Source organism: Eretmochelys imbricata, chromosome 27 (assembly GCF_965152235.1).
Source record: "Eretmochelys imbricata isolate rEreImb1 chromosome 27, rEreImb1.hap1, whole genome shotgun sequence".
Lineage (NCBI taxonomy): Eukaryota > Metazoa > Chordata > Testudines > Cheloniidae > Eretmochelys > Eretmochelys imbricata.
Genome location: NC_135598.1, coordinates 10,832,784 through 10,855,302, shown reverse-complemented (window position 1 = coordinate 10,855,302; position 22,519 = coordinate 10,832,784). Strand labels below are relative to the sequence as shown.

At 51.6% G+C, this 22,519-nt stretch overlaps 1 protein-coding gene across 9 annotated transcripts; it reads left to right on the top strand.

The window, feature by feature from the left end:
* The first annotated feature begins 1,261 nt into the window (after nt 1-1,261).
* On the top strand, nt 1,262-21,043 carry SNX11 (sorting nexin 11). Of its 9 annotated transcripts, none has more exons than XM_077806288.1 (8): nt 1,262-1,360; nt 10,270-10,671; nt 14,262-14,313; nt 14,880-14,966; nt 16,019-16,119; nt 16,649-16,747; nt 17,114-17,326; nt 19,731-21,043. In XM_077806288.1, exons 2-8 carry the CDS (start codon nt 10,658-10,660, stop codon nt 19,858-19,860), a joined length of 696 nt encoding a protein of 231 aa, XP_077662414.1. In that variant the 5' UTR covers nt 1,262-1,360; nt 10,270-10,657; the 3' UTR covers nt 19,861-21,043. The 9 variants fall into 9 exon arrangements, with proteins under 9 accessions (XP_077662414.1, XP_077662417.1, XP_077662419.1 ...); XM_077806291.1 differs by having other exon boundaries at nt 10,270-10,774; XM_077806293.1 differs by having other exon boundaries at nt 10,270-10,778.
* The last annotated feature ends 1,476 nt before the right edge of the window (nt 21,044-22,519 follow it).

Sequence of the window (22,519 nt, the reverse complement as noted above, 5' to 3'; positions counted from 1 at the left end):
CTGTGTCCAAAAGCCCCACCAGGCTAAGTGGCAAAGGACTTGGTGAAACAGGAGGGGGTTATAAGGTGGACATAGGGGTGGGGAAGGTTGAAGGGCTGCTGTCCTCTTGTGATATGTAATGTTGTTGTAGCCATGTTGGTCCCAGGATTTTAGAGAGACAAGGTGGGGGAGATAATAGCTTCTGACGGTGAAAGAGACAAGCTTTCAAGCTCCCCAGTGCTCTTCTTCAGGTCTGGGAAATGGAAGGTACAAGGTGGAATAGATATTTGGGTTTGAATAGAGACAGGGAAATAGATTCAACATGTGTAATGACCCAGCCACTCCCAAAGTTAAGTATCCTCACACCTTCTTGTCAACTGTCTAAATGGGCCATCTTGATTATCACTACAAAAGTTTTTTTCTCCTGCTGATAATAGCTCATCTTAACTAATTAGCCTCTCACAGTTTGTATGACAACTTCCAATTTATCTGTATCTATCTATCTTCTTACCATATGTTCCATTCTATGCATCCGATGAAGTGGGCTGTAGCCCAGGAAAGCTTATGCTCTTAACACATTTGTTAGTCTCTAAGGTGCCACAAGCACTCCTGTTCTTTTTGCGGATACAGACTAACACGGCTGCTACTCTGAACCCTAGCAAAATTATGAATTTCAGCTCCCAGGCACGTCTTTTGAAGGTACTGCTCAGGTTTCCTTTCCTGACTGTAACCCCCTGTGAAGAGAGCACTATGTGGATGGGCGAGCTTTTCCCGTTGACATAGCTGTTGTCTCCATGTGCGCCAAAGCTGGTCTCTCTTACCAGTGGATATTGGTCCAACGGAAAGATCTTACCTCACCCACCTTGTCCTCTTGTGAGGCTGTTGTACACACAGGGCACCAGGTGACCTCCACAAATAGGTGCATAGGTCAGATTCTGCCTCTTCCTCAGGGTGAGGACCTTCCAACACACCCAGACCCCAGTCTCTCCTATGCTCTCTTCCCCCCCATCTCTCTCTCTCCCCCTGTCCTTCCCTCCTTTCTTTCTCTTCCTCCTCTTCACACTGTCTTCTTAGCCTCTTTTTTGTTTGCACCAGCCTCTTTCTTTCTTTTCTCCTGTCACTGTGTTTTTTCTTTCTTTCCCTTTTCTCTTTCTATTCTTTCTCACTTTCATCCTAGTTTCTTCCTTCCTTTCTCCTCGCTAGCCTATCTACAGGGTGGGGTGGGTGGAGTCCTGCCTAGGAGTAGAACTACATCTCCCATCCTGCCCCTGGATTCCACCGGAAGGAGCCCGGGAGCTCGACTATAAGGGAACGGGAGCCGAGCCCCTCCGCTCTTAAAGGGGCCGCGCCGGCACTGGCGACCGCTGTCCTGGGGGAAGAGGTGAGGATTCGGCGCAGGGGGCGGTCTGCGAAGGGTGGGGGTGAGTGTTGGGGGGCGGGGGGAGCCATGTCCAAAGTGTGGGGGGGAATTGGGTAGGGGGGGAACCATGTCCAAGGTGGGGAGGAGGCATTGGGGAGGGGAGGGAGCCATACCCAAAGGTAGGGGGGGAAGCGAGGGGGCAATGGGGAGGGGAGGGAACCATGTCGGGGGGGGGAAGGAGAAGAGAGGGTGAAATGGGGAGGGGAGGGATCCATGTCGGGGGGGAGGGGGAAGGAGAAGAGAGGGTGAAATGGGGAGGGGAGGGATCCATGTCGGGGGGGAGGGGGAAGGAGAAGAGAGGGTGAAATGGGGAGGGGAGGGAACCATGTCGGGGGGGAGGGGGAAGGAGAAGAGAGGGTGAAATGGGGAGGGGAGGGAACCATGTCGGGGGGGAGGGGGAAGGAGAAGAGAGGGTGAAATGGGGAGGGGAGGGAACCATGTCGGGGGGGAGGGGGAAGGAGAAGAGAGGGTGAAATGGGGAGGGGAGGGAACCATGTCGGGGGGGAGGGGGAAGGAGAAGAGAGGGTGAAATGGGGAGGGGAGGGAACCATGTCGGGGGGGGAGGAGGAAGGAGAAGAGAGGGTGAAATGGGGAGGGGAGGGAACCATGTCGGGGGGGAGGGGGAAGGAGAAGAGAGGGTGAAATGGGGAGGGGAGGGAACCATGTCGGGGGGGGGGGAAGGAGAAGAGAGGGTGAAATGGGGAGGGGAGGGAACCATGTCGGGGGGGGGGGGAAGGAGAAGAGAGGGTGAAATGGGGAGGGGAGGGAACCATGTCGGGGGGGAGGGGGAAGGAGAAGAGAGGGTGAAATTGGGAGGGGAGGGAACCATGTCGGGGGGGAGGGGGAAGGAGAAGAGAGGGTGAAATGGGGAGGGGAGGGAACCATGTCGGGGGGGAGGGGGAAGGAGAAGAGAGGGTGAAATGGGGAGGGGAGGGAACCATGTCGGGGGGGAGGGGGAAGGAGAAGAGAGGGTGAAATGGGGAGGGGAGGGAACCATGTCGGGGGGGAGGGGGAATTGGGTAGGGGAGGGAACCGCTATGTTCAAAGGGGCGGGGGAGAGGGGTGGATTGTTCTCTTTCCAAAGGGGTGGGGGCATCTCTCAAATTCTGCAGCTTGCCTGGAATGTAGCCCCCACCCTGCCCCGTAGCTGGTCAGCTGAGGGCTGAGACTGCCCACGGGCCTCTCTGGGCGTAGGGTAGGCAGCGTATATAAATAGAACCCAAGCCACACAAATAGAAACGAGGCCAGTTAGAGACACTGTGTTACTGTACCAATGCAACGTATTGTCATTGCTCCTGTTGTGACTCATGGGGAGTAACTGCTTGGCTCTGCCTATGAAACCCGCTCCATGGGCCCCTGCTACTTCCCTGCCCATAGCATTGCCAGGAGATAAGTCTATCAGGGCTGCTAAAATTTCAGCCTGCTAAACAGGATAGCCGGGTGAGTGGAGTCCTGAATGTTGCATTGAAATAATAGAATGCTTTCAGATAGAAACCGCCTTCTCGGTTCTCCTCCACGTCAACTGCAAATATATGTGGAAAAGGCCAGTATTATAGTAACTTTTGGGTGTTTTTTTTTTTAAAGCATAGGTTACGGGGTTTTGTATGGGGCAAGTCTGAGGACAGATTCTAAAAGAGCTTAGTATGTTGGTTGCTGACCTTTTGGAAATGTGGGTGAAATCCTGAAGTGATTTCAAATTCCACTGAAGTCAATGGTAAACCTCCAATTTCAATGCAGTTAGGACGAGAGAGAGAGAGTGAGCGTGTCAGTCAATCACAATTAGCACTTCTGAAAGCCTGGACCTTAGTTTAGGTGCTTAAACGAGAGCTGAGCTCTTCTGAAAACCTAGTCCCAACTGTAAGTGTTGAGCCCTGTAAGTTCTGGCCCTGGATGTCTAGATGGATGTGGGCAGTGGAGGGATCAGTCTGGGGTTCCTTCACTAGAAGGGAGAATCAAAGGAGAGTAAAGTCTGTCTTTGAAATCTACACAGTTTAAGAGAGAATCCTGTGCAAAATAGCTTCATCTAAAGATGACCTGCACAAGGAGGAATGAAACTGGATTTGTTCCCTTCTTTCCCTGCAAAGCCAACCCAAAAGATTTTCCCTGGCAATCTAGGTCTTCTCTAGCTCTTAACCTGGAAGTCTCTGTGCTGACTGGAGTCTCGATACCCCAGTAACCAAGATTACTGGTGTGGATTTCTAGACAGATGAGGCTAAGACCTGCACGCGGTGTGAAGGAAGAGAGTGCTGGTGGCGGTCACTTTTTTATTCAGACCGTTAAAAAACCCCAAGGATTTTGAAACATTTACTCAACAAACACTTGGGAGGAAAGCACATCCTGTCAAATAATGAGGAAGAAGAGGATGAGCGTCCCCAAGGAGACATTTGAGTCATCTAGGAACTTCTCCAGCAAAAGAGGCAAACCAGTGTTCCTTATTTTTAAGGCAAAAATAAGTCACTTTTAAATTTTTCAGGGGGTGGAGCTGACTTCTTTTATACTTCACAACAAAACGAAGGCCTAGCCTATATTCAAGGGTGCACTACTTGAATTTTAAATCAGTTTAAACACTGCCTTAGCTAAACCTAGTGAAGACACCCCTAATCAGCATTGTCACCCACAATTGTTTAAAAATCATGAGTCAGTCATGAGATCAGGTTAAAAATTATGAGATTCAGAGAATAAATGTTGGGTTTTTTATTTGGTTCTGGTTTTTGTCTCTGTAAGGGTCCTATTTTAAAGCATTTTTTCCACAACCATGAGGGCTGGGAACTTTTACAAAAAATTAAAGCTCAAACTGTCACGTGACTCCAGGAGCTGGGTCTTTAAGAAAAATTCCAAATATCACAAGATTTGGCACCTCTGTTTCATGCAAATTAAAGATGGCAAGGAATCCAATTAAGCTAAATCTACATAAACCAGGTTAAGATAATCCAATTTGAACTTTGCTTCTATAAATTTAAGTGTATTCTGGTGCAATTTTGAATAGAGACATGACTCAAAGTTGCAATCCAACTTTCTTTGTAGGTTGCCTTTAAACATATAAAAATGCATTGGCAGTGTCTGAGACCGAAATTTTTCAGCCTTTGGAACTTTAAAGCGAAACTGACTACAAACAAAACTGAAAGCTATGCATCCGATGAAGTGAGCTGTAGCTCACGAAAGCTTATGCTCAAATAAACTGGTTAGTCTCTAAGGTGCCACAAGTACTCCTTTTCTTTTTGCGAATACAGACTAACACAGCTGCTACTCTGAAACCTATTTCATTTATTTTCCTTGTCCAAGGTGACAAATGCGCCTCCTAACTCCCCCCCACCCCCTGAAAAATCCACCAAACAATAAAGAGCAGAGTGACAAATTGGGTATTTTAATTCACTTCTAATTTAAGAGGTTCTAGATTTTTTAAAAAGCATGTTTTTAAGCATTTTTAGGTTGAATCTGTCTCTTTAAACACAGTTGCAGCAAAAACTGGTTTCTGCGCCATGTAAGCTAGAGTTTTTGTAATGCAGCCACCAGGGGCGTTTTGTGTGGCCACAGCCTCCTGGGTGGTGATGGGCAGGGGGGCAAAGCACTGGTCCCTGCCCCCTTCTGGAGCCCCACAAACATTGTAGGAGCAGATGATCAGTGGGAGTTCTCCACCTTCCTGGGGGTGGGGTGGGACTCAGGCTTCATCCCTGGGGTGGTGGATGGCAGGCTCTGGCCGTGTGGCGGTGGGCTCGTTCCCCCAGCAACAGGGCTTCATGCTCTGGCCCCAGGCTCATCCCCCACCATCGCCCTGACCCCTCCTGCCTCCTCTAGCCCTCCAATGGACCCCCAATCGCCATTGCACCCTCCCGCCTCCCTACCCATCTCCCCATCCAGGGCTTAATTTGTCCCCCAGCTTGCCAGGGCTCAGTAAGTCTGCTGTGAAAAGTAATAACAAATATCACTTTTCACTTAGCAGCCTTACTAGCCAGCAAGTCTAAAGAAAAAGAAAATCAACCAAAAGAGCAAAGCACCTTATTTGTGTTTCTATTCTGTTTAGGTCCAGTAAAGAATAGAGACAACTGTAGATAATTTTGTCTGCCCCAGAAAAATACATAAATAAATTACAATGATTTGGACATGTATAGGTGCATATTTATTTGTTTTTTCTAAAGTTAGTTAAGTATTTTAGGAAAAATTGCCAGAGTGGCCACCAGCAAGAGTTGGTGGCCATACTCTGAAGCCACCAAAAATTTTCTTGTGAGAACCCCTGGTCTAAGCAATCTGTTGTAGATGAGTCCAAATAGGGATAAATCCATGCTTAAAATCAATGTTTCTGGCTGTTCAAAGTGCTGTTCCACAGCCAATGAAGACTGGGGTTAAGATCCTATCTACACTGTGAATATAACATTGTCTTCTGATTGTGCACATAGGGCCTCAGAGGCACTGTCGGGTATTTCCTGATCTCTAACGTACAAGGGAGCACCAGACAGAAGCACGTTCCTTAAAGCCGTTAGGCAGGGGGCCTTAAGGAATATCAGAGGAAATGCAAAGGCTAAAACTCATAGTAACCAGGTCTTCAAAGGCAATTCCGAGAGGTCCAGATTCACTGTGCAGAGTGACATGAAAGGTCTCTCTCTCCCTTCTTGCCTCTTCTAATGTCTTGAAAATTATTCTGGAATAAGGTAGGGTATTGATTTCAAATAGATTAACTGTTCCTGATTAACTCCATGTGTGACTACTCCAGAACAGCGTTTCTCAAATGCGGCCACCAGGGGCTTTTCTTGCAGCCATGGCCTTCTGGGTGGTTATGGGGGGGGGGGAGAAAACAATGGTCCCTCTCTGGAGACACACAAGCTGGAGGAGCAGGCAGTCAATGAGTTTCCCACCTTCCCGGGGCGCTGGAGTTGGCTTCAGCCCTGGGGTTGCAGGCTCCAGCCACGGGACTTTGGGCTCTGTTCCTCGAGCTCGCCACCCCTCTCATCACCTCTGGCCCCCGCTGCCCCCCCTAGTGCCCCATTGCTCCTGGCTCCCGCTGCTTCCGTACCCACCTCCCCATCCAGGGCTCAATTTGTCCCTAGGATTGCCAGGGCTGAGTAAGATTGCTGTGAAGAGTGATATTTGTGTGTGTGTTAATATCACTTTTCACAGCAGACTTAGTAGCTAGCAAGTCTAAAAAAAAAAAAAAAAAAAAAGCCACCCAAAAAGCAAAAGAAACAATAAGAAAAAATACAAGAACGTGCAAAGCACCTTATCTGTGTTTCTATTCTGTTTAGGTCCAGTAAAGAATAGAGACAACTGTACATTATTTTTATTATTGAGTCTGCAAAAAAACCCAACTCCTTCCTAAATTAATTACAATGATTTGGACATGTATATGTGCATATCATTTGTTTTTCCTAAAGTTAATTAAGTATTTTAGGAAAAATTGTCAGAGCGGCAAAATTTGTTGTGAGAACCCCTGCAGAATAAGAGTAAGACTGCTTTATTCTGAACCAGAGCTTAATCCATTGCTGATTCAGATAGTATCAACATATGGAGTAAATCAGAAATCACCTCCCATGTAGACGAGTCCTAAATATCTGTCTTGATCCTCCCTCACTCTTATTTCTCAGGCTCCTGGCTGATTTGGGCACATGAGCTAGGCTGTGTCCTCTCTGCCATTCAGTTGCTGGAAAATTGAATTCTTCTTCCTTCCAATTCTGTGCCATTCCATTAGGCACATTTTGATTCTCCTCTTCCCCTTCTGTGTGTTTCTAACCTAGCTAAGCCAACAGGAGGTCAGACTAGATGATCATGATGGTCCCTTCTGGCCTTATGAGATTATGAGAACAGGGCTGATGCTTTTAAACCACTTTATGTGTGCAATACTGTTAACCATACATCTCTGGGGAGGAGAGGGAACATAGGGGATAAGCCATCTGGTGCTGGTTCTATTGTCTGAGCACCTTCCATTACTGCATTAAATGCTGTGACTAACATCTCTCTCGTGTGTGTGGCCTGTTCTTTCTCTCATCCTCTCCCTCGGGGGAGAACTGTGGATGCAGTGCCTCGTTTGTTCCGATGGCCCGCACTCAAAATTGGGGCCATATTTCCAGACCTACTGCACACCCAGCAGCTCCCATTGTAGTATCTAGGTGCTGAGCATTTCTGGAAATTTGGCCCTCATTTAGGGACCTAAGTGGAACGAGCCTGGTAAATTAGGAATAGGTGGAAGGGGACTTTTCCTGCGTGAGGGAAGCTTTCTGCTTGGGTAGCCTGACACAAAGCGCAAGGTGGGTGGGGGTGAGGGAATATCTTTTATTGGACCAACTTCTGTTGGTGAGAGAGATGAGTTTTCCAGCTTAGTCTATAGCTACACTATGCAGCTTTTAGTGACACGGCTGTGCTGTGAAGTGAAGTGGCCTAACGCCTCTCCAGTCATGGGATGGGGGAAGAAGCAGGGGGGCGGGGGAGTGGGTTTTAGAGATTGTTATAGTGAGCATCCAGTGGCTATTCAGTTCATGATTTTTAGTATCTAGCAAAGTTATGGATTTAAGCCCCCAGGCTCATCTTTTGAGAGTGTTGTGCAGGTTTCCTTTGAGGATGAGGACTGAGAGGTCAGATATGGAGTGATCACTTTGTGAAAAGTGTTCATCCACAAGTGAGACTGTTTTAGTCATGTATGATTTTTTTTTTTTTCTGTGCGAGTTCATTCGCGAGCATAGTGATTCTCGGTTCACCCACTTAGTTGTTGCTGGAGTATTTAGCACTGGAGGCGGTGTACCATGTGTTGTGATAGGCATATGTGGGATCCAGGGATCTTGCAAGGTGTGTTGTGAGGAGTGTTGATCATTGTAACAGTGGAGATATGTCTACAGGTTTCGCATCTGTTGTTCTGGTGAGATCTGGTGCTGCTTCGAGTTGGTGTGCCCTAATGTGTGGGGAGCTTGCTTCTGATGATGATTGTGGAGAGATTGGGGTGTTGTTTTGAAGGCCAGAAGAGGGGTTCAGGAGGGATTTTTTTTTGTAGATGTGGTTCCCATTGAGTATAGGTTGTAATTGTTTGTTTGACAATACCCAGTATGGGTTCCAGTGTTAGTGGCAGGTGACAGATAGGGTTGTGTGGTTGGAGTGAGTTTTATTTCTGTATTGAAGCAGTTCAGGGCATTGGAGTGGCACGTTCCAAAATAAAGAACGAGGAGGACTTGTGGCACCTTAGAGACTAACACATTTATTTCAGCATAAGCTTTCGTGGGCTAAAGCCCACTTCATCAGATGCATGTAGCGGAAAATGCAGTAAGAAGATATATATACAGAGAACATGAAAAAATATGGGTTGCCATACCAGCTCTAACGAGACCAATCGATTAAGGTGGGCTGTTATCCACAGAAGAAAAACTTTTGTAGTGATAATCAGGATGGCCCATTTCAAACAGTTGACAAGAAGGTATGAGTAACAGTAGGGGGAAAATAATACTAAAATTAGTTGGTGTAATCACTCATCCACTCCCAGTCTTTATTCAAGCCTAATTTAATGGTGTCCAGTTTGCAGATTAATTCCAGTTCTGCTGTTTCTCATTGGAGTCTGTTTTTGAAGTTTTTGTTGTTGAATAATGGCGACTTTTAGGTCTGTAATTGAGTATCCAGGGAAGTTGAAGTGTTCTCCAACTGGTTTTGAATGTTATAATTCTTGAGATCTGATTTGTGTCCATTTATTCTTTTGCATAGAGACTGTCCGGTTTGGCCAATGTACATGGCAGAGGGGCATTGCTGGCACATATCACATTGATAGATGTGCAGGTGAATGAGCCTCTGATAGCGTGGCTGATCTGATTGGGTCCTATGATGGTGACCCTTGAATAGACATGTGGACAGAGTTGGGTTCCTGGGTTAGTGTTTTTGTTGTGCGGTGTGTGGTTACTGGTGAGTATTTGCTTCAGGTTGGGGGGCTGTCTGTAAGCGAGGACTGGTCTGTCTCCCAAGGTCTGTAAGAGTGAAGGACTGTCCTTCAGGATAGGTTGTAGATCCTTGATGATGCACTGGAGATGTTTTAGTTGGGGGCTAAAGGTGATAGCTAGTGGCGTTCTGTTACTTTCTTTGTTGGGCCTGTCCTGTAGTAGGTGACTTCTGGGTACTCTTCTGGCTCTGTCAGTCTGTTACTTCACTTCAGCAGGTGGGTATTGTAGTTGTAAGAACGCTTGATAGAGATTTTGTAGGTGTTTCTCTGTCTGAGAGGTTGGAGCAAATGCAGTTGTATCTTAGAGCTTGGCTGTAGACAATGGATCATGTGGTGTGGTCTGGGTGAAAGCTGGAGGCATGTAGGTAGGCATAGCGGTCAGCAGGTTTCTGGTATAGGGTGGTGGTTATGTGACCATCGGTTATTAGCACTGTAGTGTCCAGGAAGTGGGTCTCTTGTGTGGACTGGCCCAAGCTGAGGTTGATGGTGGGATGGAAATTGTTGAAATCATGGTGGAATTCCTTACGGGCTTCTTTCCATGGGTTCAGATGATGATGATGTCATCAATATAGCGCAAGTAGAGTAGGGGCGTTAGGAGATGAGAGCTGAAGAAGCGTTGTTCTAAGTCAGCCATAAAAATGTTGGCATCCTGTGGGGCCATGCGGGTACCATAGCAGCGCCGCTGACTTAAAGGTATACATTGTCCCCAAAAGTGATCACATTCATGTTCCAGAATGTGATCTACTTCTCTGGCGGAGTGTCCTTGTTTGGTGTCTTTCTCTCACCAACAGAAGTTGGCTCAATAAAAGATATTCCCATACCCACCTTGAAGGTGTTAAAGTGTGTATCCTGGATTTCCCCCCCTTATGACAGGAGAGGTGTAAATGGGTCACTTCACCTTGAATGGTCTCTTGAAATATATGCTAACTTCCTACAGTATGCTAAATAATCTGTTCCACCTTGTATTTAGCTGTGACGCTGAGTACACTTCCTGGACCTCGTGTCTCTCTCGCCAACAGAAACTGGTCCAATAGAAGATATTACCTCACCTACCCTGTCTCACTCATATTCTGGGAGCAACATGGCTACAACAACACTGCATACAAAGCCATAAATCCATCCCTCAAAAACAGTCTACAAACAATCAAGTTGGAAGAGGTGAAGCCAGGATGCCCTGGGCAGGCTCAGCCCTCCAGCTGCCCCAATGAGTGACCCAGATGTGTCTGCAATATATAAAGCAAGCTGAACTGGTTTAAGAACCTTGTCTCTGAAATCTGCAGGGTCCCACTGGCTGGACGATTGCCACCATTTGTTGTTGTATCTGTTTCTCTTCAAACTATTGAGAGTGAAAGCTAATTATGTTGCAGAACAGGTATTGCAAACAGCTTAAGTCAGAAGCATTTAATGGTGCATCAGATCAACTGATGCCATCCAGTACAACTTGGAATTACTGAAGGGATGCAGTAAAGGAAGTGGTTTGTATGACAGTACTGTGCTAATATTTCTGCTATGTAACTTAATTGCTAAAGCTTGGTGACTAATAATACACGGGTCTCCTTTGGCACCTCTTATTCAGGGCTTACCAAATACTTTACAAAGGTTAATTAACCCTGTGCTGGGTGTTGCTATCTGTGTTTACAGCACCATGGAGTCTGGTTTCTGATGGGCTCCTGTGTACGACCACAGCACAAATGATGAATATAATTACAAATGGGGGAAGGTGAGGCACAAGGGTTCTGCTGCTTGCTCCAGGTGAGTCAGTGCATCAGAAGAGCTGGAAATAGAGGCGCAGTCTCTTGCTCTAACCACTAGATGACACTGCCTCCACTGTATAGCTTATCAAGACAACTTGGGAGGCTGGATTTTTGGATTCCACCACACAGGTTAAAGTGTAATCCTTCCTCAGGTTCCATTGGTGTTGGCAAAACAGGATATTGAAGCAAATAAGTTGTGATAAGACTGAAAACTGGGGGTAGGGGGGCTGTAAAGCTTCAGAAGATGGGATCTCTGTTTGCCCCTTTTTTTGCCACAATCTCATCCATGTGATCACAAGAACCAGTTTCAGAGTAACAGCCGTGTTAGTCTGTATTCGCAAAAAGAAAAGGAGTACTTATGGCACCTTAGAGACTAACCAATTTATTTGAGCATGAGCTTTCGTGAGCTACAGCTCACTTCATCGGATGCAGTGAGCTGTAGCTCACGAAAGCTCATGCTCAAATAAATTGGTTAGTCTCTAAGGTGCCACAAGTACTCCTTTTCTTTTCACAAGAACTAGGAGTCACCAAATGACATTAACAGGCAGCAGGTTTAAAACAAACAAAAGGAAGTATTTTTTCCACACAACGCAGTGTCAGCCTGTGGAACTGCTTGCCAGAGGATGTTGTGAAGGTCAAGACTATAACAGGGTTCAAAAAAGAACTAGATAAATTAACGGAGAATAGATCCATCATTGGCTATTAGCCAGGATGGGCAGGGATGGTGTCCCTAACCTCTGTTTGCCAGAAGCTGGGAATCGGCGATAGGGGATGGATCACTTGATGATTCCCTGTTCTGTTCATTCCCTCTGGGGCACCTGGCACTGGCCACTGTCAGAGGGCAGGATACTGGGCTGGATGGACCTTTGGTCTGACCCAGTATGGCCGTTCTTATGTTTGCTAGGCTGGGTTGAGATTTTATTATGGTGAACTGCAAAAATCAATCAAGTTCCCAGCATGGGGAGTGAATGAAAGTTGCAGCTGTTTTAAGAGGATAACTTCCTCTGAGGTCTAGCAAAAGCTGAGACCATCTTCAGCCATCCTCTTGTGCACGCACGCATTCAGGACCTAATGAATCCAAAGGGCAGGCTTACATTTCTCTGCCTGCAGGGCTGGTCTTGAAACCGCCAAAAATGTATGGAGAACTGGGTGGAACTTACCTGTCCTTTCGACTGATCTCTCTTGGTTTTTGAAGAACTGAACTAACGTCCTGTCTGATCACCAATTATTTCTTACGCTGCGTATTACCGCAGCACCCGGGACATCATTGTGTTAGGCAAAGTACAAACACAAAGGAAAAAAGGCTGTTTCTGGCTAGAAATGTAACCTAGCTGTAAAGGAAGACTGGCTGGCAGAAGTACCAGTTATCTTGGAGGGGAAATATCCTACCCACTCGTTGGCACAGGTTGAAAATCTAGTGAGGCTGATTCAACCCTCCACCTTTCCAAGGTAGAGTAACAGAGTCCACACAGGCCCTTTGAACTAGACCTTAAAAGCAGGGGTCCTCTCTGCTCTGCGTGGCCAAAGATCTTGGGTCACCCTTCCTGTGAAAGGGCCTTTGCTTAAAACAACCTCTGTGACTGTTGCGCTGTACAGAAGCTGGCTACCATTCCCCCCCCCGACCCCCCCCCGAGCTGGCCGCATTTTAGTAGCGCCATGCACAGAGAGATCGGAAAGTGCTCTGGGATGAGAGGTGCTACACAGGTAAAACATTCTCATAAGAACATAAGAGTGGCCCTACTGGGTCAGACCAAAGGTCCATCTAGTCCAGTATCCTGTCTTCCAACAGTGGACAGTGCCAGGTGCCCCAGAGGGAATGAACAGGACAGATAATCATCAAGTGATCCATCCCCTGTCGCTCATTCCCAGCTTCTGGCAAACAGAGGCTAGGGACACCATTCCTGACCATCCTGCCTAACAGCCATTGATGGACCTCCATGGATTTATCTAGTTCTTTTTTGAACCCTGTTATGGTCTTGGCCTTCACAACATCCTCTGGCAAGGAGTTCCACAGGTTGACTGAGCTTAACAACGGTTTTCGAATGGTTGCTACGGGCCAGCTGTAGGTCTCCTGAGCCACAGTGGGTGCTATTGCTTATCCAGACACAAGCTTCCTTACAACATGTGGGAGCATGGCCTCTGGATCCCTGCTGGGCTGGGACGCTCAGACCTGAACCTGGCTCTCTCTCTGAGGGGGAAGGCTGAGCATCGCCGCTAGGATAGCCTCTCCGAGGACCTGTCTTCCCGTACCGCTGTAGCGCTTCAGTGAAGACGCTCATCGGCCGATGGGAGAGCTTCTGTTGGCGTGGTTAATCCCTCTCCCGGAGAGGTGGTGGCTACGTTGGCGGGAGAAGCTCTCCCGTCGCCACGGCGCTGTCCACACGGGGGTTAGGTTGGTATAACGACGTCGCTCGGGTTGTTTATTTTTCACACCCCCTGAGTGAGGCGCTGAAGCCGACGTAGGTCTGTAGCGTAGAGCTGGCCAGAGCTGTAGCCTTTCCGATGCAGTACTCGGGTTATGGTGGGGGAACTCCCTTTGCAGGAGATCAGCACCTTTGTTGGCTGAGCTTGTGAGGCCGGGCGCTCAATCTGATGGCCTCCGTCTGTACTCCGGTAACTTCTGAACGTGGCATCTGATCAATTCCACATGGTTCTAGGCATCCATGGGGGGAACCATATTGATTTGGGGGCTGTACAGAGCCCTTGTCAACCCTTTAGCAGATGCACAGCTTCAAGACTTCTGCAAATGGGTTGTAGATCAAAGAACTAGTTGATGGCACCCATTACCGCCTTTCAGTAGAACACCACCCCTGTCTCCGCTCTGCCTGTCCTCCCAATGGGTTAGCATCTTGACACCCTGAATGACTAATCTCCCAGACAGAAGAGAAGTAACAATGGTGGGGGAAGGGGACGGGCACATGGAGGTGAGGAATGGAGGACCCTGGCATGGGGGGAAGCAGAAGAAGGGTGCACACAGCTGTGGGGCAGAACAGGGGGAAAATGGGGTACCCTGGTGTAGGGGGAGGGGATACAGAATCTCTAGCAGGGGGGAGATTGGGGGACCCTGGTGTGGAGAGTAAGAAGGACTGGGAAGGGGGGCATCACCTTCAACTGAACATGTGAGCCTGTAATGAGTCCAGGCACACGTGTATCTTAGGATCATCTCTGCTTCGTCTAACTGAGGGTGTGTTTGTTTTCATCTGGACAGATGCTTCCCTCTGGGCTCTGGCTGTAGGATGTTGGAGAATCAAGAGCAAGAAGTAAGGCTCTCCCGAGTTTCTGCCGTTTCCTGTTCCATGTTTGGGGGGCTGGCAGGTTGGGGGGATGTATGGAGCCTTTGAATTCAAAGATTGAACCCTAGTGTGAGCACCTTAATGCTAGCAAAGCGGGAGGTACACATACGGGGAAGAGGTGGGCAGCCCTTAGCTGGTACCCAGGGGGATAACGTAAAGTGTTTTACAGGGTCAGGTGGGGGGATTAGTCAGAGTGGTCAGGGCAGGCGCTGTCTGCTTAGCATGGCAGCAGCAGTGTGGGCCTTTAAGGGTAGGATGGGGTGGGAGGATTATAGTTTGGGGGAATCACCGGGTAGAACGAACCTCAGAGTATGGCTGAGACACTTCCCCATCAAAGTCTGGTGCTGCTGAGGTCAGTACCCAGCCTCTCAAAGGCAGCACCGCTTGCCTGTTCCTGCCACTTGCAGACCTTGCCACCAGCTGCTCTCTGCTGTGGGTTACAGCTGGGTGACAGGAAGTCAGGGACAGGCTGTTTGGGATGGGGCCATTGTGAACATCTCCTTGGAGTTCGGCAACAGGTTCTCTGCCCTCAGGAGCTGACCACGGTGCGTGTTCAGGACCCTCGGCTCCAGAACGAAGGCTCCTGGAATTCCTACGTGGATTATAAAATCTTCCTCCATGTAAGTGCAGAGCGGCTCCGGGGGGGACACAGGAATGGAGCTGAGCAGCACAGGCCTGCCTGACGCGGCACCGTGCTGTCACCTCTCCCCCGTGAAAAGGTGTAAAACGCCACATTCCAATCTGGCACCACTTTGCAGCCATGTCTGAGACGGTGCAGGGTGCTGGCCAATCGGAGCCCCAGGGCCGCTGCACTCCAACTAATTCAAATCCCAGCATGGTCCACTCAGCCCCTCCGGCAGGATTCAGGTCTGGGGAGCTTGCTTAGCCCTGTACGGTGCTTTAACTAGTTGATCTTTAGATCATCTCTAACTCCCACCCATGAGGAAAGCCATCTCTGCAGGCCCCTATCTAGATTAGTAGTTCTCAACCAGGGATCCGGGGCCCCCTAGGGGGGGTCACGAGCAGGTTTCGGGGGGGCCCAGGGCAGAAAGCCAAAGCCCCGCCACATGGGGCTGAAGCCTGGGGCCCTGAACCCTGCTACCCGGGGCTGAAACTGAAGCCTGAACAACTTAGCTTTGCAGGGCCCCCTGTGGTGAGGGTCTCCGGGCAATTGTCCTGCTTGCTGCCCCCTAACGCCTGCCCTGGCTTTTATATGCAGAAAACCAGTTGTAGCACAGCTGGGCCGTGGAGCTTTTAAAGCATGTTGCGGGGCCTCACAAAGGAAAAGGTGGAGAGCCCCTGATGTAGGGAATTAAATGATCCCTAGCGCCTTGGTGTCGGAGCAGGTTCCAGCAGCGAGTTGGGGTCATGATTAGAGCCATTCCAGGCTCTCAGCTCCATGTTCAGGCCATGACACCATGCTGTCCCCCAACTCGTTTGCACGTAAAGTCCTGTTGCTTCTCCTGACATCCAAAGATTGGCTTGGACCCTCCGCTTGCAACTTAATACCATGTTCTGGTTCAGATCAGAACGTTCCCCTGGGAGCACAGGACAGCAGGACCTTATGGGAAGAATGAGCTGGCATTGAAGGGCGATCTGACCCCACACCCCTGGGGCATCTTACAGGGAGTCGCCTCTGATCTTTCCCTTCCTCCCGCGTCTCGTTTCACAGACCAACAGCAAGGCCTTTACTGCCAAGACCTCGTGCGTGCGCAGACGGTACCGTGAGTTCGTGTGGCTGAGGAAGCAGCTCCAGAAAAACGCTGGCTTAGTGTGAGTGTGAAATTCCTCCTTCGCCTCTCTGATGCCAGATGCCAACTTCCCCTTAGCACAGAGGTGCTGGGTATCCTGACCCTCCGTAGGATAAGGCACTGTAGGCAGAAGAGAGCGGGGGAAATAGAAACTGGCCCAAAAGGTTGGCTGCACCCACAGATTCTAAGTCAGGTGAGCTGGGTTCTAGTAACTGTGACCGGGGGCCAGTCACGTGGCGTGAGCGAGTGCCCAGCACCAAAGTAGATGCCTAAACAAAGGCCTTGAGCTCGGCACCCAAAGCGCTCACCCCGCTGGGCAACCTCTCGCTTGCAGGGGACGGAAGGGCGTCTAAAGCTCCAGCTGTGGAAATGCTGGCTGTTCCTGGGCCCAGGATCTCTACAATCGCCCAAGGTTGGCAGTGGGTGAAAACGTGCAAACGGCAAGAGCACAAGGCCGGCTCCGAGCCGCTTCTCCCACCAGGTCCGTCCCATGGCACCTTGTTCCGTCTCTGGATACCGAGCCGTTTCCTTCCTCTGCTCTGTTCCCTCAGGCCTGTCCCGGAGCTGCCAGGGAAATCCACCTTCTTTGCAGGCAGCACCGATGAGTTCATTGAGAAACGGAGACAGGGGCTCCAGCAGTTCCTGGAGAAGTGAGTGGAAGGGATGCAGCTCTCCCACACGGCTCGCTTGGTGCCTAAAATGGGTTGGGGCAAGGGCTATTTCGCTCCAAAGCCCTGCTTCCCAGGAGGAAAGAAGACTGCCTAACTGCTCCGTTCCCCCAGGCTTGAGGGTGGTGGTGGTCTGGGGTCAGAGAAGAGTGTTCCCACTAGAGAGCCTGAGCTGGGAGAGGGTAATGTTAATTTTTTTTTGGGTGGGGGGGGCAGGAAAATGCTCACTATCCTCTTCAGCAGGATCCTCCCCTGCCCTTGCTGTCTACCAGCCCCTGTGGCTGGTACGCAGGCCTGGGGGACTATACCGCATTCTGCATTGTCCCCTCACTTCCTGTCTCTCTCCAGGGTGGTGCAGAACGTGGTCCTCCTGTCAGACAGCCAGTTGCATCTCTTCCTGCAGAGCCAGCTGTCGGTGCCAGAGATCGAGGCGTGCATGCAGGGCCAGAGCCCCCTGACCGTCACGGACGCCATCCTCCGCTACGCCATGTCTAACTGCGGCTGGGTGCAGGAAGAAGACACCCGCCCTGCGCTCGGGGCTAGGGCAGAACTCCACGGCAGGTACTGGGAGCCATCTGAGGGGCTTGCCGGCAGTGAGACTGATAGCTGGAACTAGGCTAAGAACCAAGCCCCTTTCCATGTTTGGAGCTGGAGAACAGTTGGAACCTGGCTGTGCCCTCTCCAGACAAGGCAGTGGCTATGGGCCTTACCGCAACTTAGCCACTGCATCAGCTGTTGTGACCAAGTGGGGTCTAATGTGCTTGGTATGATCCTCCCAAAGAACACACCACATCCAAATAGGGACGTGGCTTTAATTCACACAATCCCCAGCCCCCATCTGCTCCTGAGCGCCCCAGGACTCGTCACGGCCTGCTTGGAGGATTTCTCCCCGCTGTGCTCCATCTGCCCGGAAGGAGCAGTCCAGAGTCCCATCGCTGCTCTGTGCTCACCAGGGGCCTCTGGCGCATCCTTTCATCAGGAGCAAAGGTTTGGCGCTCTGGAGTGATGGGGGCCGCATATCCGAAGGGCTCAGCTCCCCTTTGGGCACCAAAACAAGCACACGCCGCTTTCCTGATGCTCCCTGTGTTGAATGCGGAGCCCGCACCTGACTCATCTAATACCCACTTCCCTTGGCCTTTCCCCTACTGCACAGCCGGGCTCGCACATCCTGGTTTAGGCCCAAGGCAAACCCAGACCGTGTCCTGAGCAACTCAGACTGGCACGGGTGAGGAATGATGGTCATTCTCCAGTGGCAAAGCTGCCTTGTGGCTGACGTGGCTCTGCCCGGGGGGAGTCGCCTCCACCTTCCTTGCTGGAGGGGAGGGATCCTGTGACCCGAGCACCCTCTGGGAGGGGAGGGATCCTGTGACCCGAGCACCCTCTGGGACGGGAGGGATCCTGGAAGGGGAAAGGACACCACGAGACAAGCTCCTGCGCGTCCCCACCCGTGGCCCCAGTGGTAATCTTGTAACAGGAGAAGCGTCTCGTGCTCAGGATTTGTACCAATTTCCATTACTCAGTGAGTCGGTTTCTGCAGCCTGCCAGCTGCCCCTCTCCTCTAGGGGGGAGTAGTTGGGTCAGGGAGCTGGTAGTTGGTGCAGGATTGGGATCCTGCATGGCCTGTGGTCCTCACCCTCAGCCCCTCTACTGCAGGCACCAAGAGTAGAATCTCTCTAAGCCTCCTGTGTGATGTGGGGGGAGCCACCCCCTCATCTCTGAGCAACCATTTAATAGAGAAGCGCTGTCGTGCGGCCTCTTGCAAGACCTCAAGGCACCTGTCCCCAGGGTACGGCGGTGCTGAGAATACTTTGTATTCCGCTGCCCTCCGAGCACAAAGGCTCCTATGCACCAGCAGCTGTGCAAAATCCTAGTTCCTGGAGGAGTGGAGATGCGTTTCTCACCCTGGCAAACCGGAAGGGAGGTGAATAGAGCCATGACAAGATCGTCGTGCCTAGGCTCCTAGAACATCTGCCGTAAGCCACTGTGGAGGCAAATGAATCCAGCTGCATTGCTTGTGTGTTCCCTTGCCAATTAACCAAATTCTTTAATTGGTGCTGGGTCCCCCCCACCAGTTAGGAAGACCCTGGGGTGGGCTCAGTCCAGGCCTAGCTGAGATTCCTTGTGCCCCCGTGCTCCTCTGGGGGGATCCGTTTCTGGCTCGGAATATCAAGCCTCTCACTCCTGGTTTTAAATAGCAGGAGAGGAGGTGTGGGCGGGCTGCAGCCCAAGACTCATTTTTAAGAGAGCCCCCCTGGTTTAACGAAGGGTTTGGAATGGGCACGGTGAGCTGGGCTGACGGGTAGGTATCCATGCAGCTCGGCAGGCTAGATGCTTCGCCGGCTCAGCTGCCCGTGCTCTAAGCCCCTCCCTGGCAACGCCTGTCCTGGCCGCACCGTGGGATTCGCCCATCTCTTTCCCCTCCCCTCCGCTCTTCGCAGAGGGCTCTGTGCTGTTTTCGGTGGATGGGGCGCCTGGAAGCGGAGGAGGGGTGCAGGGGCGTGCGGAGCTGGAGGAGGGGAGCAGCTGGCTGGCTGAGCTCCTCCTTGGGCCAGCTGCGGAAGAGGCCCCCGTGGAAGCCTGGAGAAGCGGCTGCAGGCAGATGGGGGCAGGTGGCTGAAAGGAAGCCGCCTGCTGCTCTCTCCCCGCTCCGTGGGAGCACTTGGGCAGAGGTGGATCTGGAGTAGGGCAACTTTCCCAGCCCCCCCCCGCTGCTCCTCCCAGGATTGCTGGGGTCGGGGGCCAGGCTTCAGAGCACTCGGGTCCTCATGCTGCTGTCAGCTTGGCCCCAGCACTCACAGGAGCCGGGGGTAGGGTGGAACGAGCGAGGTGCTCACACAACTTCTCTGCCAGTGGCTCACTGCTGTTACACGGGGCAGGGTGCTTGTGTAGCTCTGGACAGCTGGGGCGGTGCATCTTGCCTTGAACCCCTCTTCCTTCCTGACTTTCTTGTGCCTTCTCTCTGTAGCTGCGCTGGTCTCGGAAGCCCCCCTGTTCGGAGCTGCCTGAAACCCCCTTCATGCTGGAGTGACTTCGGCCTGGAAGACAACCACTCGGATAGCCTGGATTCTCCCACGAAGCAGCCGGAGACGGAATAAGCAGCACAAACGATCTTGTACGCCCTGTCTGGGAGCAGCGGCTCTTGCTCTGCGGAGAGCTGAGGAGGGCAGCTGAGTGGCTCCCATTGGTGCAGGATTGGGACCCTGCATGGCATGTGGTCCTCACCTTCAGCCCCTCTACTCCCAGAAGCTTGTGGCCACTTCCTGCCGCCTCTGGACGGTCCTCTTATGAGGCAGGTGCTGGGTGAATACACAGCTGAGCTGTACGAGAAGGGAACCAGTGCTTAGTAGAACCTAAGTTTGTTACTCCCCAGGGCTGTGTCATGCTCTTGTGGGGGGACCTGTGTGTATTAGGGATGGGGGCTGTTTGAAAACAAAAGCCAGCTCCCTTGATCTTGGCTTGATCCTCCGTCCCCTTGGAGCTGGGTCATGGAGGCGGATGCTCATCTGTGCAGAGATCCTCCAGGAGAGAGGTTGTCTGGATCCCTGGGCTGAGCTGCTGTCCCTCCTTGTCCAACAGATCAGGCAGCTGTCCCAGCAATGCCCAGGGAATTCTCGTTCTTAGAACTAGAATTCAGTCTTGGTAGCATTCCCCTCTGAAAAACCAACGGCCACGTAGGCACGAGCGGTGCTCCTTTGCACATCCGAGAGCCACATTTAAACAGCTGCTGAGCTGGAAGCCCACACGCTGGGTATGGATACCACCTCCACACCTGGGTCCTCCTAGCCCGGCTCGGCCTGCAGGCTGCGTGCAGCTGGAATGAGCCAATGAGCTTTCCCTGGGGGCTCTCTATTGCAGGATTGATTCCTCCATTGCAGCAGGGGTGGGGGAATGTGTTGTGGTGGGACAATGAGGCCAGAAGGTGGTTTTATTTGTGCTCCCCTTTTGTGTGGGACACCCCTCAAGCTGGGCTTTCTTGCAGGAGAACAACCCTTTTGGCTAGCACAGACCTGCCTAACGGCTCAGAGGGCAAAGGGGAAGGGCAAAGGGTGGTGATCCCTATAGCCAGCCATAAGGGAGCAGAACAGAAGAAAGAATCCCTTAGTAAAGAATGGGCAATCCCACGCTGCAGCTTCCACCAGGGCCTCTCTGCTTTCAGCCCATCGGGTCCATTTATTCTGCTGCTCCCTGTATCTTTCCACCAGCCCATCGTCTGGCATTGTCCTGGCTCAGAAGGCAGAGCTGAAGTGCTCTGGCCTGCAATAAATGTGAAGCATGTGAGCTACTGGGTGCTGGTGATTTACGTCTGGTGGAGAATGGGGCTGATGCATCTTAAGCAATAGGCTTGGGGCAGGGTAAGATGCCATCAGAGACCATCCCTGCGTCTGTCGCACTGGGCACTAGATCGTGACAGCTGATGAGTGTCCAGTTGCAGCTGTGTGTGTGGGGGGGGGGCGAAAGGGCTTTTCCTCCAGGCTGGGCTCCCCAAATAATACGTCCCTGCTAGGGCATCTTTCACTCAAGGCTCCTACAGGGCTGGACAAAGGGGCCTCGGTATTATCCTCCGTCTCTGCAGGGCGAGAGAACCTGCTTCTCTCGGGCTCCGTGGGACGCTTGGTCAGGAGACCCAGCCCGAGCTGGCTTTAGTACTGCTGAAAGGGGATGGAGCGGCGTGGCCGGGGAGCAGAGGGGCTTGGTTTGTGGGGCACGTGCATGTGGCTTTGGGGTGGGAGGGACACAAGGACGTAGGCCCAGTTATGTCCTTGGGCTGCGGCAGGGGGCTGACCACCGGCAGGGCCCTAGAGAACGGCGGAGAGGCTGCCTGCTGAGCGGGAACCTGGCGGTGGCCAGGCTCTGCTATTCTGTGCCCAGAGCTCAGCAGGGGTGGGTGACCTGCAGGCTGGGCTGGCGGAAGGTGAGGGCCACCCTGCAGCCAGGAACGCAACCCGCGACGCTGAGCAAGGCTGGAGTCCGTTTCCCTCACGGCGCCTGCCGTATTCACTAGCAGAGCCTGCTCTGAGCGGGTGGGTCGATGACGCTGTACCACGCTCAGTTTCATTGACTGTCAGAATTTGGTGGTCGCAGGGCCTGGCTGTGAAAGTCAAGTTGGGTGGTGGCCGATTTCCCCAGGCGCTTGTGTTGAGGTTTTTCTTTCCTCCACACCCCCACCTTCACACGGGCGTGTTCTCCGCCTCACAGGCTGAAGGGCCGGGGTTGGGGCGGGGGGGGAAATGAAGCCGACAGAGGGAAAATCTAAAATGTCAAAAGAAGTTCATTTAAAAAACCTGACAGATGCTCACTAACGGTAGCTGCTCTGCCGATTGGCTGGGGCTGCCTCCTGAATATTCATGAGAGCACAGCTCCAAATGGTGCAGCTGTGCCTGTGGCTCTGATCTAGAAACTTCCAGCCAGGAGCTGGTGGGGTTGGCGATGCAGCCAAAACGCCAGCCCTGCCAGGTGGGGGGCTGTCCCTGCTCTGCCCCCTCAGCGGAGGCTTGAGCTGCAGGGACAGCGGAACCCAGGGCAGACAGGGGCCAAGAGGCATGTGGGCTGCACCCGGGGGTGAGCTGAGCCCCCATTAGCCTGAGCCGCGGGGGTACAGGCTTGCAGAATCCCAGCATGTGGCTGGTTCTGGCATGGGGCTGCCCTGCTTGGAGACCTCTGCCAGAGCACAGTCTGCCCTAGGGTTTTCCCTTCTCACGCCTCTCTGCCACGACCGGGCTTCCCAAGCTTGCTGGATAAACACACTGAACTACA

Bases quoted from the DNA above. Each gene is read 5' to 3' on its own strand.
- SNX11 (XM_077806287.1), top strand. From the start codon at position 13,339: ATGGGAGAGCTTCTGTTGGCGTGGTTAATCCCTCTCCCGGAGAGGTGG. The intron at 16,120-16,648 runs GTGAGTGTGAAA...CTGTTCCCTCAG, and splicing joins CAGAAAAACGCTGGCTTAGT to GCCTGTCCCGGAGCTGCCAG. The intron at 17,327-19,730 runs GTACTGGGAGCC...TTCTCTCTGTAG, and splicing joins AGGGCAGAACTCCACGGCAG to CTGCGCTGGTCTCGGAAGCC.